This window comes from Podarcis gaigeae, assembly GCF_964106915.1.
Source record: "Podarcis gaigeae genome assembly, chromosome: 10".
Classification (NCBI taxonomy): Eukaryota; Metazoa; Chordata; class Lepidosauria; order Squamata; family Lacertidae; genus Podarcis; species Podarcis gaigeae.
This window is the reverse complement of record NC_139686.1, coordinates 40511102-40529425: the sequence shown is the minus strand read 5'-3', so window position 1 is coordinate 40529425 and position 18324 is coordinate 40511102. Positions and strand designations below refer to the sequence as shown.

Sequence of the window (18324 nt, the reverse complement as noted above, 5' to 3'; positions counted from 1 at the left end):
GCAGAGGCTTCACTGGGGCCCTGATGTGGAAACTGGAACTGCCATGCCCTTCCTGGCAGAAGCCCCCACCGCCTATCAGGAACAAGATTCTAGCCTGCCTCTTGTTTTGGCAAATGGGGATGTGGGCTGTGCCAGGGGGCAGAGCCGACAGAGTGGGTAGGCTTCCCTCAGATCCGCCCCTTGTCCATTTAAGCAGCCCACACCTGGGGCACTACCTGTTCGTTCCCTCACTGTTGTATTCTCTGCTTCCCCCTCCAAACTCTGGGGTATCCTGTTAAATGGATCTGGGGGGAGTGGCCATTTCTGTGTGCCCAGGCGGGGCCAGGGCCGAAGGCACTCCCCCAGATGGAGATCTTTGTGGGGGTCACATTATTTGATGTAAGTCTTAAGAACCCCCACCTGGATTGACCACACGTCACTTCTAGCCGGCAGGTCAGAAGTATTTAGATTGCCCCATGCCCAAGCCAAACCTCTTTCATCTGTATTTATTGAATACCTTATACATTCAAGGTATATAAATACCTTGTATTTATTGAATATCTTAAGTTGTGCCCTGTTTTAGCCCCAAACCAGTCTTGTTGGTCTCTTATTTATATGGGTTGGGGTATGGGGAGCCCAATGCCTGGTCCCGCAAATGATGGCACAGTGAGTTTTTCTAACTTCCTTGTTTTTCATTTTTAGGATTTTATTGAAGCTTTGGATCCAGACGTTTTAAATGAGAATACAGAACCATCTTTCACGTGGGGTGAAGTGGAAACAGCCACTGGTTCATATGAAGGTTCAGCTGAGATGTTTCCAACAGTGCACAACTTTTCTCCAGTAATATTTACGAGCATGTCTGAGGATAATTTGCCTATTTTGAATAGAGCTGCAGAACTACATCCAGATTCTGGTAAGTTTCTAAGTCCCTCTCCCTCACTTACCTCCCTCATTGTTCAAAAGGCTGCTGTCACATATATGATCCTTAGCACAGAGACCAACCAAATTATTAATGGGTCATTTACTGAAGTCAAATTCCAGCCCCCTCCTGGAGCAAATGCAGAATGCCACACAAGCAGAGAGTACTAGCATCTTGTCACCCAGTTGACCTTCCACCGAGAGAAAGAAGATGCCAGAGCCGTTGAGCAAGCTGCATAGACAATCAGTTATTTCAGTTGCCAAGGCAGGTGTGATTGGAGGAGATTAACATATCTCCATGTCCCATGTGGACATTAATTTTTCCAGGAGCTTTTGACTGATAGGTTTTCAAATGCCACTGAGGGTAAATAGGTCAAAAAGTTACAACTCAGCTACATGGGAGCAACAAACAGGTGGAGATGACCCTGTGACACAATGGTGTCATTAGCACACTCTCTTGCACAGCATTATCAATGGGGGTATTTTTCTTGACTAAGTATGGATATTTATGACCCATTTAACAAGGGTTGGCTGGCGGATACAGGCTTAAAATACCTCTCTGAATTTTTCAAGTGAAGGCATTCAACAAGACAGAAGGCCACATTCTGATTTTCTTTACATCCATTTGAAAGTAAAGTGTGAATTAAGCTGGGGCTAGAAAGTTCATTTTTAAAAATAGTCATTCAGTCTTTATATTATCATTACTGATTTTCACTATTCAAAAATACACTTTCCATTTTCATTATACAGTAATAGGAATAACTAACTCTCTCTGTTTTTTAACCAATGTGTATACTACAAGAATGGAGACATTCCAAGGCCACAATCCTATACATATTTACCTGGGAGTAAATCTCCTTGACTTCAGTAAGACTTACTTCAGAATAAATATGCATAGCATTGTGCTATGTGACTCCCATTTTTCAGTCTAGTTCAATTCAGGATTAATTTCTAACCTCTGTCTATACTGTCCTCTGTTCCATCTTTATTCCAGTATTGGTTTTTGCTTAAGGGGGTAAATTTACTTAATTTGTGTTGGTGTTTAAGATGTAATATAATGGTAACAATAGTTTTCTTTTCCTTTATGTATATATAAAATGCATTGAAAACATTTCCTGATACCATCAACCTTTCAGCTGAGCAGCTGTCCTATCTTGTAAATGGACTCCAGCCTTTCACTAAATATGCATTTGAGGTGTCTGCTTTTACCATTATTGGAGAAGGACCACCAGCTCTTCTCATTGCTAGGACAAGTGAACAAGGTAAAATTTTATTGCTGACATAATTTCATGCTGAAGGTACTTACTTTTCTCCACACTTCTAACTCATGGATTGTTTTTGTTCTGCAGTTCCAAGCTCAGTCGAAAATATCAATTATAAAAATATTAGTTCGTCCTCAGTTTTGCTTTATTGGGATATACCAATAAACCCCAATGGAAAGATCACACATTACACAGTTTATGCAATGGAGCTGGATACACATAGAGCTTTTCACATGACTACGTCAAATAACAGCATCTTGATTACAGGTAAGAGTAGCTTTTAAATAATTGCTGTAGTAGCTATCAAAGGTATGCTGGAATAGAATATAGATTTAACTTTTCTGTACAGTGGTACCTCGGGTTACATAGGCTTCAGGTTACATACGCTTCAGGTTACAGACTCCGCTAACCAAGAAATAGTACCTCTGGTTAATAACTTTGCTTCAGGATGAGAACAAAAATTGTGTGGCGGTGGCGTGGCAGCAGCGGGAGGCCCCATTAGCTAAAGTGGTGCTTCAGGTTAAGAACAGTTTCAGGTTAAGAACGGACCTCCGCAACGAATTAAGTACATAACCAGAGGTACCACTGTATTTCTGCATCTCTACGTATATTCAACAGGCTTTAATGAACCAAAATACTTTTAAAGAATTGACAATACTTACAGGTATTGCTTTGCACATCTTCACCTTGGAGGAATGCTGAATAAAAGATACTTTAATCTAGCTTTAGATTCTTCTACTTTTGTGGTATTTAGTAATACAAATGGTCTTAGATTGTATTTTCATTCTAGTGGTTCCCCCCCCTCTCTCTCACACAATATTATCAACAACTAGTGGAAAACAGAATTTAGAAAGATAAAATCATAAAGATAATGTGGCAGAATCCAAAGCCAGGGTCCCACCCCATTCTATAGTGAATCAGAACTGTATGAATTGGTTAATTTCAATAGGGCACACCAATATACCAGTGTCTTGTGCTTGCAGTGTTTTTTCTTCTTATTCCTTCTAGGTTTGAGAAAGTATACAAATTATAAAATGAGAGTAGCGGCTTCCACAACTATAGGGGAAAGTGCTCTGTCTGAAGACAATGATATTTTTGTGAGAACACCTGAGGATGGTAAGCATATTGGTCATGTTGATTTTATAATTTTTTATGTCATTGCTGATTAGTCCATCTTGTGCAGTCTACCTAGTGGAAGTTAATAAATCTGTGTTTCTGAGGATCCCCCTGGACTTCCTTGTGTCCGCTATATTCGGTTTCCCCCCTAACTAAAACAGGACAGCAGCATTTCTTGCTTTGATTTTACATGATAGAAATCTACTTCTAAATTAGAGAAGCACCAGCTGACTAGGTTTTGTATTGAAATGTGAAGGGTCCCCCCCCCAAAAAAACTAGGAAAATTAAGGAGAAGGAAACCACCACTTCATTTTTCTGTCCGTCCCCCCCCTCAGACCGTCACATCTCTAGTTCTATATTTCAGTGCCAATATGCCCAAACATTTACATATTAAAAACATATATAGTGTTTTTGTTTTGCATTAAAATTAACTGGTAATGTTGGCAGAAACTGCATAGTTCTTTGGATATTCAAAAGCTGGAAATGAGTCATTCTTTGAAAATATTACCCTTCACTATACTTTTAAGTTACATTTTGACTCATAATTCCATGATTGATGAAAAGATGCCTAGCTATCTTACCCATAATTGATGTTACAGTGACAGCATAACTATGGGGAGAAGAAAAATGTTGCATCAATCAGTTCCTGGTCTTACTGTAACTTCTAGTTGTTCTTAAAGAAACTGAATTGATGTAGACAGATGTTTAATATGTTGGGGGGGGGCGACTCCAAGTGACTTTCTTTTATGTTTTCTAAACTAAAGAACCAGGTTCACCACCCCAACATGTTGAGATATTAGAAGTGACTGCCACAGAAATAAGTTTAAGATGGTCACCACCTGAGAAGCCTAATGGGATTATAACTCATTATGAAGTCATGTATGATGATGCTAGTGCTTTAATTCTGAGAAACACAACAGCAACAAATCTTCTTTTAAATGGCTTGAAACCATATACTCTGTACAATATTTCTGTAAGGGCATTCACCCGTCTTGGGCATGGGAATCAGTCATCTCCCCTGTTGTCTGTAAGAACAGCTGATACCGGTAAGTGCAGGATTTTGGAATACTGTTTTATCTCTGTGGCTTCCATTTTAAGCATTATTAAACTCCAGTGGATTTTCTTTCAGATAAGCATCTTAGGGATTTGGGCATGAACCTGATATATCATGGTAGAACATGTATTTGGTTTCACATCTGGTATATTCTATTGTAGGGGATCACACTGCTATCCGTGTGCTAAGTATCAGATGGGACAGGAAGAAAATACGCTTTTCTCCATTCCAACAGCCCAGAGTAGCAAGCCAGATAGGTGGGCGGAAGTCATAGGAAATGACAATTCCTTGAATCTTGACCGGAATTACGCTGCTAAGCGTGTTAAAGAGTATTGATAACAGTTAAGGAGATACCAACAATTCAGCTTCTGCCTGCAGCCAGCAAGTCTTCCCTGAAAGTTAGCCCAGGAAGAGAGGAGTGTCAGTCAAAACTGGGGGCAAACTCCTTTGCTTTTATGCAGTGGGGTTTTCTAGCATCCTGCCCTCACTATATACCCTAGTTGTCTCCCAATAGCCTTTCTTGAGAGTTGGGGATACTCAAGAAAAGCTTGGGATATGTGAAGCTGGACTGCCATAGTACAAGGGAACTGGAGAAAATCAGGTGGAGACAGCTTCTGCCCAGTTGAAAAGAACTAAGCAAATACATTCATTACAAGGCAAATTAGACTAACAAGTGCTGATTATTAATAAAGACCTTCACACTCCTATCTGATATAATTTGGTTTGAAATAATATACTCTGTCTTAAAAAAATCATTTCCCTACTAGTGAACTAGGAATCTAACTAGATGATAAGAGACCCCATTGCGGTGTTTTTATACTAGATTTGAAGTTGCTAAGTCTGCTTTGTAAAATTCTCCTTGCTTTTGTTTTGTTTTGTTTAAAAACTAAACTAAACTAAATCTGTACTGATAGGTCTGCAAGGATTACCAATTGGTTGGATAAAAGAGTGATGGTGGTTCTTGATGACTGGGATGGTTCACGCTTGAGTTTCAGTTGTTACTTCCTCAGTCATTATACACTTAATGATTATCTGAAATTTTAATAACTTTTCTCTGAATTCTTCCTTTTCAGTTCCTGAATTCCCACCACAAAACGTAACTTATAAGAATATCTCTTCTTCAGAGATAGAGATATCATTTCTTCCACCATCTGTCCCTAATGGGATTATAGAGACATATACTGTATATCTCAGAGAGACTGATGGAACTGATGAAAGAACCATCAGCACAACACATCTATCACTAACTATTACAGGTGACTGTAATATAGCAGTTTGTGACTTTAAAATGATAGTGTCTTGGCTGGTTTATTTTGCTTAGTTCATACTGTATAGTATATATTTAATAATACTGCTTTAGAATTAGATTAACAATAAAAATGATAGATGGGGGGTTTGAATATTTATCTGTGTTTACTATTTATTTTGTTTTGCCCTGATATTGGGGTGGGATAGAATCACATAAATATAAATTTAAAATACAACAATAAAATTTGAACAGGCAAAGGCAAGTTAATTAGTAGCCTGTAAAAGGCTTGTCAAAAAACAATTCAATACTGTTTGTGTGCCACTGCAAAACGTTCTTTGGATTTTGTGACTTTTATTTGTTGTAAAATAACAAAATAGAAATGGTTAAACCTTTATTTATTTAAGTTTTTTCTCTCTCATTGCAATACTGAACTTTGAGGGACTTCTCTAAAATATGTGCAAGTAAATGTGTGTCTAAAATTTCAAACATAAATATTATTAACAATTTATTATTTATTTAGGCTTAAAAATATATACAAGATATATTGTTGAGGTATCTTCAAGCACTGTAAAGGGTGAAGGTCCTCGCAGTGCTCCTTTGCACATGTTGACTGATGAAGATGGTAAGCTTTCTGTCATTGTCTAATTACAGTGTTTTATGCAGTTGACATCCTTAACATCAATTGGCTAAGCAGGACTGAAGGCACAGAATGTTGTACAAAAAAAATCCAATTGCTGGGGGGACTGTCAGAATGTTTGTAGACAAACTTCTGTGTGGGATGGAAAAACAGGCAGTTTTATGTTGGCATTTGCTAATTTCAAAAAATTTTCATATAGCCAAAATTCAGTTACATAGTAAAGAAAGCAGTACTGTACTATGACAAACAAACAAAAAATGTTTCGGGTGTTCTTTCTTGCAAGTACAGACTGTTCTGAACATCAGACCACATGCACCACATATTTCTCATAGTTGTGATCATGATTCCAATTTGCATGCATGATTACACTATGACCTGAAATTTTGGTACACTGTGCTGTTTTGTGTGAGTTAAAGTAAACACAATTAAATGTTAATATTTCTGTTTCTGATGAAGTGTTCCATCATCTGTTGTGGTTGCTGCTGTTGTTTCTTAACATGTACTAAAAATTAAGATAGAATAGTTAAAGACCACTGGATGAGTTGAAATAGTTCAAATCAGATCAATCTTAGTTGTTGTTACTTTATACTGAATCAGACCAATGGGTCATGAACTGGCTAGCGGTTGGTCTTCTAAATCCGAGATAGAGATCTTTCCCTGTTCTACAAAACTCCTCTTTTTAAAAAAGTTTTGTTTGTAAGTTAAACACAAATAGGGCACTCATTTGTTGGAGTAGGAACAGGATCACCCTTCTGTTATCTGGGCTAACCCAACCTGTCCTCTCAAACATCTACATGTTGAACTTGGCTATCTCTAAAGCAGGCATGGCCAAACTTGGCCCTCCGGCTGTTTTGGGACTACAATTCCCATCATCCCTGACCACTGGTCCTATTAGCTAGAGTTCCTTCTCTCAAGGAACTCTTAGGCAGATGTTGGAGCGATGCTAATGTGATGTTGAGACTGGAGCCAGCAACATGTCCCCATCCATGCATAACACATGAATAGGGCTTACAAGACCAGGACACTCTCTCTCTCTCTCTCTCTCTCTCTCTCTCTCTGTGTGTGTGTGTGTGTGTGTGACATGCTCTGCCACTGAGCTACACCTATTTCCGCCCCCATTGTTATATTGTCTTACTGTATAGTATTAGCACTGTCTTGATCAGACTGAGTTACAGATAGGTAGCCGTGTTGGTCTGCCATAGTCAAAACAAAAAAAAAATCCTTCCAATAGCACCTTAAAGTGCACCTTAAAGTGCACCTTAAAGTATCTGAAGAAGTGTGCATGCACACGAAAGCTCATACCAAGAACTAACTTAGTTGGTCTTTAAGGTGCTACTGGAAGGAATTTTTTTTGTTTTGATCAGACTGAGTTTTAATTATCGTGAGTCTACATAACATATAAACCTTTGACTCTTTTGAAATTTAATGGGGTTAATAAATAAACATGCTTCGTGCTGTTAACCAACCATCAGTAAGCTGCTCAGCAATTTCCCCACCCTTTGGAGCTAATATAATTATTTCTAGTTCAAAGGAACTATTTTACTGTAGTTTACATGCTTTCACATGTAATATTTTTATTACAAGGAAATAATTGCAACAATGCACTTGGAACATAGGTGAATCACAGTGACACACCCATTGCTCTGTTTTCTCATGAAATACTGTTTTCTATTGAATTGCAGAAACAGATGTCTTAACAGCACCATGCAAAATTGTCCCTGATTATTTCACTGCAAAACAAAGACAAAACACCTCAAACCAAATACCCTCCTTTAAACTCTAATTTATATGGATAAAATGCCATTTTAAGATTTTTTATTTATTTATCACTGAAATTGTATTTAACATGATATTGTGTCCTCTCTTTAAGCTCCTAGCTCTCCTCCGCGATTGCTCACAGTAAAACAGTTGTCTGGTGTCATTGTGAAGTTGTCATGGCAACCACCACTGGAGCCAAATGGAATTATCCTCTATTACACAGTTTACGTCTGGTAAGATTTTTCTAGAGATAAATAAGAATCTGTCACCTACCAGAAATTTTAAGCTGTTTTTTTTAACTCTTTACACTTGTTGATTATTATACATTTGTTATGCATGAGTTTTGGCTCATCACTTTAAACAACTAGACCTTTATGAATTAAAGCTGAGGTTTCTGCAGCTTTTATACATTTTGCAGGCCAGTGCTCGCTAGATTCTTGAAGTAATTTTGGATGCCAGTTTTCAAAAAAAACAAGACGTTTTTGCCATCCAAGCTGCTACACTCTGTCCAACAATAGTGCAAGTGATGGTCATACGTTGACATCAAAAGCAGCCTTACACTGAGTCAGACCATATAGTCCATATAGCCTAATAACATCTGCATTGATTGGCAATGATGGGGGAAAAGTGTGTGTGTGTTGGAGAAACAAATATCTATATGCATTGCCACATAATCTCATAAATAGATGGCCCTTGTTTATCTGAATGTATTCCAGATTGGGACCATGGCATAGGCCAGACTTCCTCAACCTCGGCCCTCCAGATTTTTTGAGACTACAGTTCCCATCATCCCTGACCACTGGTCCTGCTAGCTAGGGATCATGGGAGTTGTAGGCCAAAAACATCTGGAGGCCCAAGGTTGAGGAAGCCTGGCATAGGGAGATTAAACCCTTTCCCCTCACAGTGGTCACAATTCAGACCCTTCTCTGTCCCCGAACTACACACATTTGCTAGCTGCCCTAAAAGGAGAATTGCCAGTGTCAAATAGCAGCCACAAAAGATGGATGATCCACACCATATGTGTGATCAGCAGTGGCCAGAGGGTTGAGGCAGTCACCCTGCTGACCCTGCTGCTTCTGTAGTTTATCTGGATAATGATAATAATAATTTTATTATTTATACCCTGCCCATCTGGCTGGGTTGCCCCAGTCACTATTTGTGCCTTCTAACACATATAAAAACTTAATAAAACATCAAACATTAAAAACCTCCCTATGAAGGGCTGCCTTCAGATGCATAGTTATTTATCTCCTTGATATCTTATGGGAGGGCATTCCACAAGGAGCACACTACTGCCGAGAAGGCCCTTTGCCTGGTTCCCTGTAACTTCTCTTCTTTCAGTGAGGGGACCGCCAGAAGGCCCTCGGAGCTGGATCTCTGTGTCTGGGCTGAACGATGGGGTTGGAGATGCTCCTTCAGGTGTTTAGAGTGATCCCAAGGTTGGGGTTCAATGGATATTGTTGCAGGAGTTCTGGATTGGCTCCACTGCAGAGCATTCCACACATTCCTGACTTCAACCTTGACCTTCCTCAGCCTTGTCCAGGAAAGCTATAGCATTGGCACTTTTAGGATGGTCACTCAGCCCTACAACAGCTATTGACTGGTGGGGGCAAAAGGTTAAATTTCTTCTCCCTTCATGACAACGGTTCCAGTCTGGATCATCACCCACCCTCTATCCACCAGACAAAAATCAAATGGTTAACATCAAATTCTGTTCAAACTTCAGATGTGTTTATGGACAACATCAGTGATTTATACATTTCATTTAATGCATTTAGGAATATAATTTCAAGAAGAAGCATTAATGTAACAGAAACCTCATTAGACATCACAGATCTTGAAAATAAGATGGAATATAGTGTTTATGTAACAGCAAGTACCAGATTTGGAGACGGAAATATAAAGAGTGACATGATCAGCTTCATTACCTCTGAAGGAGGTAAGAGTACGTTGTTGCCATAATTTAATTTTGTAATCTGGTTGTTGCTGCTTTTCCTTTGACTTTTCTTGTTGATTGTTCTTAATGACTTTTAAAGCTTTTATTATTGATCACCTGGAAGACATCATTCATGGTTCAGTATACAGACAATAATGTTAGAACGTAAACATTATTGCAAGTAAACAATAAAAGGAAGTATTTGATTTATTATTGAGAATGTTCCCATCAGTATGCAGTAAATAAAACCTTATGCATCCAAATCACCTAAGACAAGTAAAATAATTTGGTAATAGATGCTGCATGTTAATAAGTACCTCCTAAAAAGAACATGATTCTTTCCACTCATTCATAGCATTTCAGTTCTGTTCAAGCCAAGTGCATTCAGAAGCTGAATTCTTATTCCAATCAAATAAAGGGACATTTTCATCATATTGTTTCTCTTCACTTGGGGGGTGATCAGTCTTGCCTTCTCTGAGATTGCTTTCCCTTCATAGACTAAAACGGGGGTGGGTGGGAAATACATGTGGACTAAAATGATGTGGCTAGGAAACTACAATTCATAATTTTTTTAACAATGTTTAAAAATACTTTTTCTGATGTGTTCTCTTTCAACCTAAACCTTTAATATGAACCCAATTTTTACCAAATATCTGTCGGTCTTTCAAATGTGTTTCCAGATAGCATTTGTACTATTGGTTCTTGTCTACCACCATTTGCCCACATTATATGCCTTATCTGGAGGATGAGACTGAATTTAAAAATTATGAATAAATTTTGCATAGTGTAAAATCTCCCCAATTTTGCAGGGCAGGAAAATCAACTTTGTTGTATTATTGATTCATTTGTGTAGCAATTACATGCCAAAATGGCTTGTACAAAAGGTAAACGTAAACATGTTTTTCAGCTCCAAGTGACCCACCTAAAAATGTGTGGTATAAAAACCTTACCTCTTCATCAGTACGGATCTTCTGGGATCCTCCTCAAAAGCCCAATGGAGTTATACAGTTTTATTCGATTTACTACAAAAATGATTCAGACACTTACATGCAGGTAAATTTCAGTTTTTTTCTTTTCCCTGAATTTCCATGGTGAAAATTGAATTAATTGTTTTGTAAATTTGTTCGTGATCACCATAAGCATGAGGAGTAGCTTCATATTAATTTTAAACAGCCCTCAGAATGAGCCCATTTCACAGTATGAAACAGAAACAGGCTTATGAATACATACATCCTTACACATCTACCTACCCACAGTTTCACTGAAAACCACGGAAGTTTGACTCCTTGTTTCCATGCCATTACAACACTCGTTAAACTATGGAATTTAAGGTTCACTTTCACTACCGTTTTAGTATAAGCAAAGCCCCCTCTGGTGGCTGTATGAAGAACATAGCCAAAACCTAACCTTTTGTGTGCTTAGAAATAGAAATTATATCCTTAAAAGCTTTAGTGTCATTACTGCTGTAGTGCTTGATATAGTTTCATTTGCTCAATAAATATAGCCACTGGATGCATTTTGTTATCTAAAGGTTTACAAATATAGGTAATTTTACATAGTTTTAAATATCAAATAAATAAATTTAAAAAATCCTTATCTTGGCCCAGTTTGCAACTAAAACTAAACCAATACACACTACACAGTACACATTCTGGTTCTAAACGCAACATGGGGTTTCAGAGTTTTTAGGGGGTTTTGAATGTTTTATGTAGTTTGTATGTAGTTTTATGAAGTTTGTATGTAGTTTTATATAGTTTTTATGTAGTTTTATGTAGTTTTTCAATTTCATTGTCCTGCATGGGACAATGACAATAAAGATATCGTATATCGTATATCATAAAACTCAACCAATACACACAATACACCGATACACATATGTGTATGTGTACTCACAATAAAAAAAATCATGGCTGCTATGCTGCTCCTCACATCATCCTGCTATCATGGTACCTGAAGCTAAATTGTGGTTTTGCTTAGCATTATATCAGAACTGAGGCATGTAGTTTGTCTTATTCCAGGCAAACCAGGCAGTAATTTGCTCCAAGTAGTATTGCAGGAGGACCAGGGAAAAAGCAAAACTATTGTGATTTTTACAGTGAGTTTGCACATTTATACTTAACCATGGTTTCACTTAGTGTTACATGGCAACTGGGTCACCGTTTACAGAGATGGTTACTAAGTTTGGTTTTAATTGTGCTTTCTTGTGCAAATATTTCCTTCCTACCTCTCCCCAGAATTTTACCAGTTACACTATTGACAGTGGTGTCGACAATGCAACTTTGTCTACGGTATTAAGCAACTTGGCAAAATGGAGCCACTACACACTTTGGTTAAGTGCTAGCACAGCCTTTGGAAATGGAAACCAAACCAGTGAAATCATACATTTGTACACAGATCAAGACGGTATGCATTTTTTTAAAAAAATATCAAAATATATTGTAAAACTTGTAGAAATTATTCTACTAAGGAAAGATTTGGCAGGATTGCAATATGGTAGTGATGGTACCACATTATGTGCCCCTTTTAAAGGCACCTATGGTACGCATACAGTGGTACCTCGGGATACAGACGCTTCAGGTTACAGACTCCGCTAACCCAGAAATAGTACCTTGGGTTAAGAACTTTGCTTAAGGATGAGAACCGAAATTGTGTGGCGGTGGCGCGGCAGCAGCGAGAGGCCCCATTAGCTAAAGTGGTACCTCAGGTTAAGAACAGTTTCAGGTTAAGAACGAACCTCTAGAATGAATTAAGTTCTTAACCCGAGGTACCACTGTATAGTTATTTCTCTGCCCTAGGATTTATGACATTCCTCCTACCAGAGATTCAACTAGATGTACAATAATCAGATTTAAGGTGTATCTCAGTTAACTATTTTTAACAGACCACCTTGTTATCAGAGTCTCTTTGATTTGGACCTAACTACTGTATTCCACAGTACACCTGTTTTAGCTAATACTAGTCTCTAGCCATCTGCTCTGCAGATTTTTCACAATTATATTTGTTTCTTCCTTGTCCTCCTCAGACATACAGTCTCTATGCCCCAGTTTAGACTTAAGTTGCAAAGTTTTCTCATCATTATTGCTCCTAGGAGTGTAGCTTTGTTCCATTTTCAGTTTCTAATAAAGTAGATGTAGGTAGATTGCTTTTATTTATTCATAATCCCATATATGGGCTTTTAACCTTTGGGATTTATCTCTGAAATTCTATTTGACATTCTAATAATTATAATTATTAGTGGAATGCTAAAATTCAATTTTCAGTATAAGGTGTGGTCTCTATCCTGGAAGCAAGTCTTACTGAAATCAGTGGACTTACTTCCATCTAAAAACACATAAGAATCAGAGGATATAATGGCACATGCCTCACCAACCATGGTTTTGCATTTTAATGAGATGTTTAATAAGCCTTCATTACCAAATTGATCCCCCAAGAAATCTATATTTAACCCTTGTTAGATGAGGGAATATAAAGCAAAAATAAAGCCATCTGCTTAAACTCAATAAAAGCTCTGTAACATCCAGACTATATGAGTTGCATACTGTGCGTTTTCCAATTTCTAGCATTTGCAATTGTGTGTGAAGGACAAAATGGTCCCTCATATACAAAGCTTCCTGACTGCTGGAAAGACAGAAGACTAAACAAGAAACTTATTCTCAGACATGCTGGTTTGTGTACACAGGGACATGTTTTGTTTTGTTTAGAATACAGTGGTACCTCGGGTTACATACGCTTCAGGTTACAGACTCCGCTAACCCAGAAATAGTGCTTCAGGTTAAGAACTTTGCTTCAGGATAAGAACAGAAATCGGACTCTGGCAGCGCGGCGGCAGCAGGAGGCCCCATTAGCTAAAGTGGTGCTTCAGGTTAAGAACAGTTTCAAGTTAAGTACAGACCTCCGGAACGAATTAAGCACTTAACCCGAGGTACCACTGTATGAGGGAGCTTTGAATAATGTTTTCCTCTACCTTTATCATGCTTTGGCTAAGGAACATCCACATACACTGAATATATAGCATGTGCTTACTTTTAGTACAGAAGACTAGAGCTTTTTTATGTTTATAAAAGCAATTGTCTTTTCAAAAAACGAGTTAAGTATCATTAATCCGGAACATTTCAGGTTGAAACCAATGTGAATTACTTCCATCCTTAGTTCTTATGTATAGCCACATGTAAGTATAAGAGAACAGAGTGCATACAGACCCTGTAACTTTTGCTTATTTGTGCTATAGTTCCAGATGGACCTGTGGAACAGCTGGCCTATCAAAACATTTCTTCCACTGCTGTAAATATAAGCTGGATGCCCCCAGCCCAACCTAATGGAATGGTCTTCTACAAGGTTTCACTGACAATGCAGGATGCTCAAATAGACCATGAGATTCTGTCACTCATTTTGAATGATACAAATGTGGTTCTTCGTAAACTGGGAAAATATACCAGTTATCTTCTAAAAATCACGCCAGCAACAGAAAACGGAGTGTCTGAAATGCACACTGCTAGTCTGCACATCCGAACTGAAGAAGATGGTATGTTCCATACTTTGTTTTGTTCTTGTTCCTTAAATATTGGGTTTGTCCAGGCATGGGCAATGTGTGGCTTGGAGTACTTCTGTGAGGACTATGGCCTTTCTGTACAACACAATATAAAGAAGCTTAAAATGTGATGGGAAACAATTTCTGCAGAATCAAAACCAAGGAAAGAGGTAAAACGATAAGCCAACTTCACAGCTGTTGTGATGTTAAAGTCTCATAACCAGGATTTTTCAAAGCCTTGGTTCAATTTTGCATGTCTAAAATATCCATTCAGTGTAAGGTTATAGGGAAAACACAGCACTGCACACCTAATTTTTGTGAAAGTGTGTAAATTAAGCTTGGATTTCTGTGTGGAAGTAAGTGACATGGGCTTACTTCAGAATAGATTGGTCTGCATGCTAATTTGCAAGTTAGCTTATGGATGGTGCTGTATCCTATGATGTTGCCCTGTGGTGTTTGCCAAGATGTCGAGCCTCTGTTCAGCAAAATGTTAGTTTCAAAACATAAAATTACTGTAATATTGTCTCATGAAATTATTTTAATCACTTTAAACTGAATTAATTATAGGTGGTTAAGAAAAGAATGGGCATGCCATTACTGTTATCTAATGTGTGCTGCAATTCTGCATTTAGATAATGAAAGAAAAAGTATAAGTGTGTGTGTGTAGATGCTTATTAGAGATTTCACAATAAAGTTTTTTCAGCAGTTTAATATTTTCCCCTTTATCTATTGATGCAGTTCCAGAATCTGCACCAATTATGACATCTTATAAAAACCTTTCATCTACCTCAGTGATGTTATCCTGGGATCCTCCAGCCCGGGCAAATGGCATCATAATAAGCTATGTCTTAAAGCTGCATGGGCTAGATCGAAATGATTCTTTCACTACTTCCAATAACTCAGTTGTCTTAGAAGATCTTTCACCATTTGTACTCTATAGTTTTTATGTATCTGCAAGAACTGGAAAAGGGCTTGGCCCATCCACTGTTTTGATGTTCTTCACAGACGAATCTGGTGAGTAATTAGTTTAGGAGCCAGCAAGATCATTAGACACAAACTGAGTTGAATATTAGACAAGGTTTCGTTACCTTAATATTTGTTGTCCCTGCAGTGTAGAACACTTATTGAAGTAGGATCTTCTTCTTAACATACAGTGAGGGGGAAAAGTATCTGATCCCCTGTTAAATTTGCCCGTTTGCCCTCTGACGAAGATATGACCAGTCCATAATTTTAATGGTAGATTTATTGTAGCTGTGAGAGACAGAATAACAACAGGAAAATCCCCAGTTTTAAACTCTTGAGGCTTTCAATCCATGGATCTCCAAGTAGGGATGAGGGAGACACCAGTCTGAAACCCCAGAGATCTGCTGCCAACCTGTGTAAACAATATTGAGCTAATACTAACATATACCTGTTAGCTGAAATATCAGTTTAGGTGATGGGATAGCAAGGAAATGAGGATTACACTGCCTCTTGAACCATTCTCTGGTGGTTTCTAAATTGACTGTTAACATTGTTTTAATCATTGTGACCTGCACCTATCAAGATTATGCTTTACTGAAAAAGAAGGTAAAATTTCCTACTTGTTACACAGATTGAGAATGTAGGGAGATCTATTTTAAGGTGTTCTTTTAGCCCTTCCTCTAGATGAAAGTCAAGTACTGCAAAATCACGCAATGTAACTTCTCTTTTAGACTCTTGAGCGGTTTTTTTTAGCAAGGTGAAGCCTCTCCAATGATATATTTGCATAGGTGCCGACTCCATGGGGCCTGAGGGGGCCCGAGCCCCCTCAAAAATTCATTTGGGGGGGCTCTGCCCCCCCAATAATTTAAGAAAATTATTACCGTAAATTTTGCTCTATAACACACAGATTTTTTCTCCTAAAAAGTAAGGGGAAATGTCTGTGCGTGTTATTGAGCGAATGTGTGGTCCCTGGAGCTGACTCGCCGGAGCGCAGGGGCAAAAATAGGCAAAAATCAGGCAAAAATAAGATCGGGCGGTCGGGCGGAGGGAAGTCGGAAGCTGCTGCTTTCCTGCATTCTGCCTCAGGGTCTTACTGCCCACCCGCTTCTGTTGCTGCATTTGCTCAAACTCAACAAAGAGCAGGGAATCCCCTGCCCTCCTGGCAAGCAGAGTGTTAAGGAAAGGATCGAGTCCTTCCTTCTAATTCTTTCCTAGTCACACTGCGTGCAGGCTCCAGCCCACCACCTCCTCCTCTCCGTGCTCTAGGGATGCAGGTGGGAGAGAGAGAGAGAGGGCTGGCTTGGGGGGGGGGGACTTTTGCCTTCCTTTCCTCCCCCCACCCCGTTAAACTCCTCCCCTGCATTCTTAGCCAGCTGCTTCTCCGCACACCCCTCTTGTGCTTCTTGTCCCTTCTGTGTTTTTCCTTCCCTCCCCATTTAAAACGTGGTGACAAAGCATGGATCCACATGGATCCTCAGGATTTTTGCATTGGGTCACCCCAAATTCACCATCAGATCACATAGCATGTTCATGGCTACATCTTGCACCAAAAAAATCACGCACCCACTGTTGCCTAGGGTCACAGTGGTGCAAAAATGTGGTTACAAAGCACGGATCCACATGGATCCTCAGGATTTTTGCATTGGGTCACCCCAAATTCACCATCAGATCACATAGCATGTCCATGGCTACATCTTGCACCAAAAAAATCACGCACCCACTGTTGCCTAGGGTCACAGTGGTGCAAAAACGTGGTTACAAAGCACGGATCCACATGGATCCTCAGGATCTTTGCATTGGGTCACCCCAAATTCACCATCAGATCACATAGCATGTCCATGGCTACATTTTGCACCAAAAAAATCACGCACCCACTGTTGCCTAGGGTCACAGTGGTGCAAAAACGTGGTTACAAAGCATGGATCCACATGGATCCTCAGGATTTTTGCATTGGGCTACTCCAAACTCACTGTCAGATATTAAAAATCTTTATAAAATAGAGAATTAAATACATACAGAATGTTAAATTTTCAGTTTTGAAATATTAGTACTAGTTTAGTACTGTATTTCTATATTACTATAGTACTGTATTAGTTATTTTCAAATACTTAAATATTTTTAGGGTGTAAGACCCAATTAAAGCCCGTTATTTACATACGGTATTACAGTATTTACATACAGTATTAGGCATACTGTATTAACTTTATTAACTGTATTAAAGCATTAACTTTGAGATATTATATTTATTTAATGAACCCTCAGCCTTATTCAAAGTAAGCTTAAATTAGCTATTTCACTTATTAATCAAAGTGCTATTACTGTGCGACAGCAATATTTTATGTTTTATTCTTTTAATGATAGTTTAGGATTTATTTAAATATCATTTCAGTCTTTTCAGAGCTATATATTCACTGCTCTGTAATAGTCTATAAGCATAATTGTTACTGCAAATTAAATTAGCTTTTTACGAAAATACCGTGCGTGTTTTTGTTTTGTTTCTTTTTTCAAAGCCAAAAAGTGTTTCAGGCTTGTCGAGTTTCCCGGAGTGTGGAGTTATAGAGAGTCGAGTTTTTGGGGTTCTAATGTTGATCATATGACTCTAAAATACTTTTTAAAAACTTTAAAACTCACTAATTTTCATCTAAAATTTAGAAAACTTCCCGGGGCAGGACCCTGGTATGGCCCCCCCCAATATTTTTTATAAGTCGGCGCCCCTGTATATTTGCGCTATAATGTGTGAGGTACCAACATAGTGGTATTCCCCAAGCAAATCACTTGCAAGGTAGCATGGCAAGTCTTAGGAACAAGACTAGAAGTTTATTTTAATTGATTTAACTTAGCGGTTCAGCTGACTAATTTTCTCTTTGCCTGAAATTTGATTGTTATTATTTGTTTAGCAGTGAAAATAAATAGATCTTCCAGTT

General features: G+C 38.5%; 1 protein-coding gene across 1 annotated transcript in view; it reads left to right on the top strand.

The window, feature by feature from the left end:
• The window catches only part of PTPRQ (protein tyrosine phosphatase receptor type Q), a 110315-nt gene that overhangs the window by 39834 nt on the left and 52157 nt on the right, over nucleotides 1–18324 (top strand). The window contains exons 28-40 of the mRNA XM_083698846.1: nucleotides 682–892; nucleotides 2034–2159; nucleotides 2247–2426; nucleotides 3168–3275; nucleotides 4040–4321; nucleotides 5403–5585; nucleotides 6099–6200; nucleotides 8086–8206; nucleotides 9752–9912; nucleotides 10817–10962; nucleotides 12144–12312; nucleotides 14138–14431; nucleotides 15176–15451. Coding sequence (XP_083554972.1) covers nucleotides 682–892; nucleotides 2034–2159; nucleotides 2247–2426; nucleotides 3168–3275; nucleotides 4040–4321; nucleotides 5403–5585; nucleotides 6099–6200; nucleotides 8086–8206; nucleotides 9752–9912; nucleotides 10817–10962; nucleotides 12144–12312; nucleotides 14138–14431; nucleotides 15176–15451 — 2359 coding nt within the window. The remainder of the gene's footprint in view (nucleotides 1–681; nucleotides 893–2033; nucleotides 2160–2246; nucleotides 2427–3167; nucleotides 3276–4039; nucleotides 4322–5402; nucleotides 5586–6098; nucleotides 6201–8085; nucleotides 8207–9751; nucleotides 9913–10816; nucleotides 10963–12143; nucleotides 12313–14137; nucleotides 14432–15175; nucleotides 15452–18324) is intronic.